The following is a 9554-nucleotide window of genomic DNA, read 5'->3' on the forward strand; positions in this document are numbered from 1 at the left end:
GGCAATCCTCGCTGATGTGATGCACGCCAGTGCTTAAAAGCTCCCGTTTCTTGTGCAAAACCACCATAGTGCAATCGTTTCCCTATGAAATAGACTTTGAATAAAGCGTTGCTCTTGCACCCACAGTCCTGCTGCTTTCAAAAGATCTTCAGAGTTTTTGTAAGCAGCAGATGTTGTTGCTTTCGCTTTTACCATTCTTTGAGCAGATAATTACTAGGTCTAACGTTAACCCTGTGCACGTGATCATCCTTTCACTTTCTCACACAGAATGTTTTTCATCTGCTTTCTTTTGCTTGCAGTTATTTTTGTAAATGTGTTTTGTTCATTTGTTTGTTTGTAAATTATCATCCTTTACATTAACATTGCTTTAATAGGAGATTAACTCTCCATTAATGTATAGTTAACTGGTGATCTGGGACCTTTAGCCTGCACAAACTGTGTAGTTTTAGATAAATAAGAATATATATCTTTTTAAATGTCAATTGTTTTTTAAGAACATTTTTGTTGAATAAAAAGTTTATGTACAGTATATACAGGTATATTTAGCTAGTTTTGACACATTATTTAAAATTTGTGGCAGGGAAAAAATTTGTTTGGTGTGGCCAGAAAAAAAATAGGTAAAATCATAGTGAGCCCTAAAAAGTCACGTGAAAAAAAAAAGTTAAATTAGCGAGGAGGCATGTGGACATAACACAAAATGTAAAAAATTGTAATTTTTAGCACGCCAAAGTCAAAGTTATGCATATAAAATATATTTTTCCAACAACAAAATTGTGAAAATGGCGAGTGTCTAGTTACATTGGAAAGCTACTCGATACAATGGCTGATTATCAAAAAAGTTAATGTCAAGCCCTGATTATAATATATGTGAGCACAATATAATTCTATTTTTTGATACCAACAATGATTTTATTAACTGTTACTGTCATCCCAACCAGCTAAAAATCGCATTATTTAATTTGCAGCAACACATGTTAGAATGCAAGTACGTTTACTACCTTCATTTCCAAGCATATAGGAGTAGAAACACAGGAAGTTGGTGCTGAGGTAGATCCAGCCCTGGTTCGGCACCCGTCCTCTCCAGTAGCTGCATGAGAAATATGTCACAAGCTTTTCTCTCTGCGGCAAACCAAACAGGCGTTCAAAGCGAAGCACTGCCTCCCGGAAGCGCTCAGGATCCTCCTCATCACCTGCAGATGTGCCTTCCTCTGCTATCAGACCCTACACAAAAAACACAACATACCAACAAAACATAAAGTAAAACATGTTTAAAGGTGCCCTAAAATGGGCAGCTTTGCTCAGTGGTTTTACAAAATTTAAACTGAAACATGAATGCAGGGCGGGACATAGAACAGACCCTCCCCCTTTTTAAAAACAGCCAGCAGCATTTTATTTATATCACAGCGAAGCAATCAGAGTGAACGAACTAATGATGCCATGACTGCCACAGTCTATAAAAGCAATATTGAAAACATTTAAACGTTTCTCTACTTTAAAACACAGCATAGAATCTAAATGGATCTGAAACATTTTGTAATCTGCAATGACTCACACATATGATGTACTATGAATAAAGACGACTTATTTCAGCAGCAGCTTGTAGAGGGCTGGATGCTTCAGATATTGGAGAGCATTTGATTGGTTAAAAGATCTGATGAGAAGCTGAAGTGCATGGTGATGTCATTAAAAAAAAATTGGTTCCAATGATAATAATAGCGTAATAATATAAGATGTCTTTGCGGTCACAGTGACTACTCCGGGTCCTAAAGACAGTGCTTGTATGTCATTTATTGTCATCTGTTTGTCCTTAAAGAGTGTCAATTATGTTAAATTACTTGTATCATCTGTCTTATGTTATGTGTACTGACCTTATTCTTCACATACAAGCCGGTGCAGAACATTTTTGTCTTGAGACTTCCAGCCTCATTCATTTCATTGATATTTAGACGTTAAAATCGCTTTGTTATGCTGAATGATGCTGTAAACTGTGAAATGAGAACACTTGATCGTTGAGCAAGTTCTTTGATCATTTCTGCTGTTTATATTATTCCTAGTTATTTCTCCCATAGGAAACTGAATCGGAAGTTTTAAAATATTGGCAAAAAAACCAGAATAAATTGCAGAATAAGGTCAACAGTATTTATAGTATATGTACATGTATAGTTAGTAGTTAGATTACTATTTTCATTTCACTGTTTGCCCACACATGTAGTGGAACGACAGTAAAGCTCAACTTGACTTGATTTTTAATGAGCAGCTATCATAGATATATACACTAGATATCGCATACTGACCCTGAGCATGCGTCAGTAGCGCCATCACAAGACCAAGACCAATGTAAAGATGTTGGACTTTTGTGCAGTGTACGGGGGTAGTTATGAACAAAGAAAGAAAACAAAGCATAAAGGCAGAACATTTCGTAGGTAAGATTTCGTTTTTATGTTTTTTTATGTTATGAATTTTTGTGCAAGTACAAGTATTGATGATAATACAATCACTTAGTGCACTCATCATAAGGCAAAGTAGCACCAACTTGCACTAAATATGAGGCTTATGCTAGTTTTGTTGAATAAAATAAGCAAACAACATCATGAAAAATGACAAACAAGATGCTGCGGTGCTAGAAACTTGTATTATTGTCAGCTAGGTGAACGAGTCGTTCATAACGGGAGATTCATTCACAAATGAATTGCTCCTTCCGTTGGAATTTTTGTAATTTAAAGAAATATTTACAAACTGACCACTGGGAAAACTCCAGATCATAGATATGTGTGTGCTTGTGTGCGTATATATATATATATATATATATATATATATATATATATATATATATATATATATATATATATATATATATGGCTAATTCCAGCGTTATGGATGTGACATTTGCAGTAAAAATTCAAAACAAAAAATTTGCAGAGAAAGTATACGTTAACATTATATTGAATCATCTGTTTATATTTTCCAAAACAACTAACCACAGAGTTATGGGATCAAAAAAATTAAATCTGTGAACCTTTTTATACTTTAAATGAGGAAAATAAACAAGCGTTATGGATATGACAAAAAAAGTCTGCGAGTTTACAGCATACAACATATTTCGTAGAAATTCAGTGAATTAAACTGCACAACCCCAAATAAATAATGCTCAACAAAAGGATAAGAGTTGGCTCTTTATAGAACAAAACTGATTGATTTTATTTTATTTTGACATTTTTGCATTTTTGAGGGAAAAGCTTTGTTATGGATGTGACACTTTTTCGTTATGGATGTGACGGATGTGAAATTGCCATTTGTTTGACTTTGTTAAATCAAATATAATAGTTTGAAAACATTGACAGAGACATTTTTAAGTATTTTTAAAGTACTGTAAAACACTTGCCTGTGCAAAAAATGTAGAAACGGTTTCGCTATTTTGGTGAAAACATTTTTCTTTTCATGGCAAGGTTGACATTTTCATGGAATTGCTCATATATATATATATATATATATATATATATATATATATATATATATATATATATATATATATATATATATATATATATATATATTATGTACCTCTGGCTCTGAATGGCCAATCCTCCACTACACCTTGGTCCCACATTCATTTCAAAGGAGCGCTACCCCGTACTAAAATGGCGGCTCTATTGACGCATTCCTTCCAATAGACAATCATAGGGTAGGCGACATCTAATGTAAATTTCTATGAGCAGCTATAAGCTTTGAATGCTTCCATCTTCTAAACGTGAACTTAGAAGTTATTGTTTTAAAGCATGCTCGATTAAGAAGATGGCCATAAGATGAACATATTGACACAAATATTCCCTCAAAAATGTATTTTGATTTCAGGAGGACTTTAAAAGTATTTGGGAGCAAAATAACCATCTCACCCTTATCTTTCCCTGAACAAAACTGGTGATGTCTTCGCCAGAGTCGAACACAGAGAGAGTTCTGACAATGTTCTGCTGCAGCCAGTCCCAGTGTTGCGAGATCTCCTCTAAAGATGCTCCTACACAAACACACACATACAGTACATTATATCATGATGTGAAGTCTGAGCCCTCACATACACATGAACAGATGTGAAGCGGCTCTCTCACCACAGGCGATAGTCCAGTACACTTGAGAGTCGGGTGTCTGGTGTAAAATGCGAAACGGGGCCACTTTGGCTGTGGAGTCAAGAACTGTGTCCAAGGTTCCGACCAGCAAGCCTAAAAAAACATGGAAAACAACAAACATAAAATTTTAAAAATATCTCGATGAGATTAACATTTTTTGACACAGGTGTCAAACTCAGTTCCAAAAGGGCCGCAGCTCTGCACAGTTTAGTTCCAACCCTAATCAAACACACCTGATCAAACTTATTGAGTCCTTCAGGCTTGTTTGTAACCTACAGGTAAGTGTGTTAGAGCAGGGTTGGAACTAAACTGTGCAGGGCTTCGGCCCTCCAGGAATTGAGTTTGACACCCCTGCTTTATGACAATTCTTTAAAATTTTATAGTGTTCATTTTACAAGAAAAATTACTTTATCTTTCATTTATTCATTTTCTTTTTGGCTTAGTCCCTTTATTAATCTGTGGTTGCCACAGTGGAATGAACCGCCAACTTATCCAGCATATGTTCTTTGCAGCGGATGCCCTTCTAGCTCCAACCCATCACTGGAAAACAACCATGCACACTCATTCGCACCCATACACTATGGTCAATTTAGCTTAATCAATTCACCTATAGCGCATGTCTTTGGACTTGTGGGGGAAACCGGAACCCCCAGAGGAAACCTACGCCAACACGGGGAGACACGCAAACTTCACACAGAAATGTCAACTCACCCAGCTGGGGCTCGAACCAGTGTCCTTCTTGCAAAGAGGCAATCATACTACTCACTGCGCCACCGTGGTGCCAGAAAATATACTTTTTTGACAGAAAAATAACTATTATTAAATTAATAATTGCAACAACATATTTAATTTTTAATTTTAATGGGATAACACAGTGAAGAGTAATGGGTACTCGGGTTACTGAGAGCACTGTAGTGATTTGTCTTGACCCACTAACCACATGGCTATTGGTGCTAATATAGTATAAAATCATTATTAATTTAATTTAGTATGGACAAATTAAATTGATCAAAAGTGGCAGATTGTTGCATACAGCCCTGGACAAAATTAAGAGTCTTGTAATTATTAGTTCTCCGGATTTGCCATTAGTATGTAGATGTTTCGAGTCAAACATATTTCCTACAAAATGGTGTACAAAAGGGCGACATGGTGGGTAGCGCTGTCGTCTCACAGCAAGAAGGTCACCAATTCAAGCCCCGGCAGAGTCAGTTGGCATTTCTTTGTGGAGTTTGCATGTTCTCCCCATGTTCGTGTGACTTTCTTCCAGGTGCTCCGGTTTCCCCAGAGTCCAAAAACATGCAGTGCATGTGAATTGGGTAAGCTAAATTGGTTGTAGTGTATGTGTGGGTGTGAATGCAAGAGTGTGTAGGAGTTTCCCAGTGATGGATTGCAGTTGGTAGGGCGTCCGCTGCTTAAAACATATGCTGAATAAGTTGTGGAGACCCCTGATTCATAAAGGGACTGAGCTGAAAAGAAAATGAATAAATAAATTACAATAATATATTTGTGCTTATACTTTACATTAGTCACTAGATCTAATATAACAATAAAATTAAGATTTATGTCTAAAAATTAGTACACTCAAATTAATATGTTGAGGGAAAATATTTAATAAAATCTTAATACATGGGAAAAATGAGAAATATAAAAAATACATTGAGTTTAAATTTTGTAGGCTGTAATTAAGTTTTAGCAATAACTTGTCTTAATTTAAATGTATTTTCTTTAAAGAATATAAATATATTAGGTAAATATTTTAATGAATAATAACATTAATTATTTAATAAAACAGTTTTGCTTAAATGCACCAAAATATATTGGCTATATTCACTGAGAAATGGATACAAATATTTTCAAAAAAGGGGTGCACTCATTTATGCTGAGCACTGAGCATATGATTCTGTTTTATTTATTTTTTTAATAACTACTCTTTTCATCCTTTTATAGAACTAAGTTCTTTAAATTAAAATAAACATGGTTCATTTAAACTATTGAACAAACATGGCACAAAAATAGCAGCTGTTAACAACATTGCTAATATAAAAATGACTCACAGAAATATTTCTTGAGCTCCTAATGAGAAAATATCAATGATTTCTAAAGAGATCATGTTACACACACACACACACACACACACACACACACACACACACACACACACACACACACACACACACACACACACACACACACACACACACACACACACACACACACGTGAATGACTTCTTTCAGGGTCTCTAAGGTATCGGCATGGAAAAATATTTCAGTGTTAGTCACTGAAATCTGTCCCTTTGCACTGCCTGCACAAACTGCTTCTGAAAGACGCTGGTGTGTTACGGCCCTCAGCCATGAAGCAAAGGTTGCCATGGTGATGAACTCCAAAGGAGGAAAATAGTCACTAATTAAAGTAAAACCCATAATCAGCTCAACAATAACTCTGGCCATACACTCCTCTGGGCTGCGACATCATGACATTACAACATGTATTACTAACGATCCATTTAATATTACAGAGTTAATTTTATTTAATAAGACAAGTCAAATCCCATCTGGATACACAGTGATTCATACAATACAATTTCCAGCCCATTTTATGTTAAAGCAATTGAATTCAGTTTTAACTATATGCCTGTGACTGTGGGCAATTCCCACTGGGCCAGTATCAATAATTCTAATGCATTAAATTAGAGATGCCCAAACTAGGGCCCGCAGGCCAAAGTTGGCCCATGCTTACCTTTGGCCCATCCTCCTATCTGAGAAGAGAGGGGGAATGACGGGGATGGTTTAGAGACTCATTTCTAATTTAATGTAACCTTTTGTTTGTTTGTTTTATTGCTAAACTACAAAAAGCTAATGCTAATTAAATGAATCTGATTTTTTTTAACGTACATTCAGTCACCTGACAGATAGAGGACAATTCAGAGATATCAAAAAGCAAATCAAGGCAGATTCAGCATGACTAACGTATTCAACATTAAACTCCACTGTGCTATAATTGTGATCGTTTATGCTTTTATTATAATAAGTTTTAAAAATAAGTGTATAATGCATTAGTTTATATGATTTAAAGTAACACTTTCAATTTCTTTTTTTTAAATATTATAAAATAAGTTAGGAAATTACCTAAATTACCCCACAGCCATATCACCGTGCAGCCCAAGGCCGGTTACTCACTGAAGCTAAGCAGGGCTGAGAATGGTCAGCACCTGGATGGGAGATCACATAGGAAAACTAGGTTGCTGTGGTGTTGGAAGTGGTGTTACTTAGGCCAGCAGGGGGTTCTCAACCTGCAGTATGTGTAAATCCTAATGCCCCAGTGTAGTAAAGGGGACACTATACTGTCAGTGAGCACCGTCTTTCAGATGAGACGGTAAACCAAGGTTCTGGTCATTAAAAAAATCCCATGGCACTTCTTGTAAAGAGCAGGGGTGTTTCCCTGGTGTCCTGGCCAAATTCCCTCCATCGGCCCTCATGGCCTCCCAATCAACCCCATCCACTGAATTGGCTCTATCACCGTCTCTCTACTCCACCAATAGCTGGTATGTGGTAAGCACACTGGTGTCGTTGTCATGTGGCTGCTGTCACATCATCCAAGTGGATGCTGCACACTGGCTGTCATGTGAAGATACAATGTCAGACACAGTGCACTCAATGTAGCTAGTGACGGGTTGGGTTAGGTGAGCACATTCAAAAGCATTGCATGCAGCTCAAATTGCATCTGCACTGAGTCTGCAGCCAGGCCCCTCTTCATGATTGTGAAGCGCTTTGGGTGTATGGCCAAACACGATAAATGTACTACATTACCTATGGAAACTTTAATATAGTAACATAGTGTGTTATATTTACCATCGGCCATGGGTCTCAATATTTACTTTTTGGCCCTTCATACGAAAATGTTTGGGCACCCCTGCATTAAATGCTGCGGGTGAGTTGGTTCAACCCTCTTTATATGTAAAGCTAATATGCGGTTAGTCAGCCAGTGTACTTGATTTCAGGACTATTTCACTTTTTTTATGTGTGTGTGTGTGTGTGTGTGTGTGTGTGTGTGTGTGTGTGTGTGTGTGTAAAAAGAATGTACTTTAAATCGTTAGTTTGTACAATAATTCGTTTTAAGTAAACATTTTAAATAAAATGTAACATTCTATAGCACAGCACAACTCGCTAATCTTTCATAGATATATGCTAATCTTCAAGAAAAACCATTGCCATCCAAATAAACCATTATTTACAATTACGTGTCACATAATAACAGTGGTTTCAGTGAATTTCTTTAATGACAAAAGCAGTGATTCGCTTTGTAATTCTTTACGTTTTCAACGTTTAAAACATGGTGAAATAACACTGTAAATTGGCTTAAAATAGCATTAAACCTACAGGAATCGTGTTGCCCTTTACTCCCAAGATACTCTCAAGCCACATCGCCAATCAATACAGCCTTTCTTCAGACCGACTTTGGAAAGATAGGATCAGGACAGGATCTGCCAACGAACACGCCGAATCCGCCTGAAAACCTAAACAACCTGACGTCACGCCGTGACGCAACAACCCCTGTCAAAAGGAGATAAATCCCATCTACCCAAGCAGTCTCCCTTTAAAGCAGCTCAGGCTTTAGCTTAGCTTTGATAAATAATATCTGAAGGAATGTTGCATTTTTAAGTACATTAACGCGCACGTCAGTTTACCGCAGTGGTGACGTCAGCAACCAAAACAGCACATCATCAATCCACTGACAGCGAAACTTGGAAAAGCATCATATCTGCAATAACCATTGACCTGTTGCCAAAGCACTTTGTGTTTGAAGTAATAGTCTCTAAATCAATAGTCTGCATGATCCATATAGGTGTATTTTAAAGCGTAACACAGAAAAGGCATTCGATTTGGCCTCATCTTTAGCATATTTATTACAGCATCTTTCATGCTTAATGCTTGCACACGGATATCCGCGCGCTCCCGGTACCTGTCAATCCCCCGCTGTCCTCTCCGTATCCGCGTCTGCGCTGCAGCACGAAGTAATCGTTGGATTTCTCCGTCACCCATAATTTCAGCGCGTTTTTGAGAAGCACCTCTTCGGGTTTGAGCCACATGCTGGAATTTGTCTTCAGAGATCCGCGTCCTCTCGCATGCCACTCGTATCATGTCAAGCGCATACACCCATAGATTGAGTGTTGTTTGCTCTTGCGCCGCTTTTCCCACGTCGACAGAAACTGAGCCAAAGACAGCGACAGCGACGCCACTGGGATTGTAGTTTTCCACATCTGCCCCGCTGAACGGAGGAGAGCGCTGCCCTGAAAACTACACACTACATTTCCCACAATCCTAGCGACGCCTCATGATTTTGTTTCAAATTATTTAAAGGGGCAGCAAATGTTTACCGCCGGGTTGTCAACGATAACGTTACAATGCAGTGTCGGTTTATCTCTTGCGTGCATG

General features: G+C 37.5%; 1 protein-coding gene across 4 annotated transcripts in view; it reads right to left on the bottom strand.

Annotated features, from left to right (window-relative positions):
- Positions 1-9284, bottom strand: part of tbc1d8b (TBC1 domain family member 8B) — a 33797-nt gene extending 24513 nt beyond the window's left edge. For 3 of the 4 annotated variants that reach the window (XM_009301355.5, XM_005165180.6, XM_009301353.5), the window contains exons 1-4: positions 9082-9284; positions 4104-4214; positions 3894-4012; positions 999-1221 (exon numbers count right to left, since the gene is read on the bottom strand). In XM_009301355.5, the coding sequence (XP_009299630.1) occupies positions 999-1221; positions 3894-4012; positions 4104-4214; positions 9082-9208 (580 nt within the window). In that variant the 5' untranslated portion in view covers positions 9209-9284. 4 annotated transcript variants of the gene reach the window in all.
- Positions 9285-9554: the final 270 nt, after the last annotated feature.

Source organism: Danio rerio, chromosome 5 (genome assembly GCF_049306965.1).
Source record: "Danio rerio strain Tuebingen ecotype United States chromosome 5, GRCz12tu, whole genome shotgun sequence".
Lineage (NCBI taxonomy): Eukaryota > Metazoa > Chordata > Actinopteri > Cypriniformes > Danionidae > Danio > Danio rerio.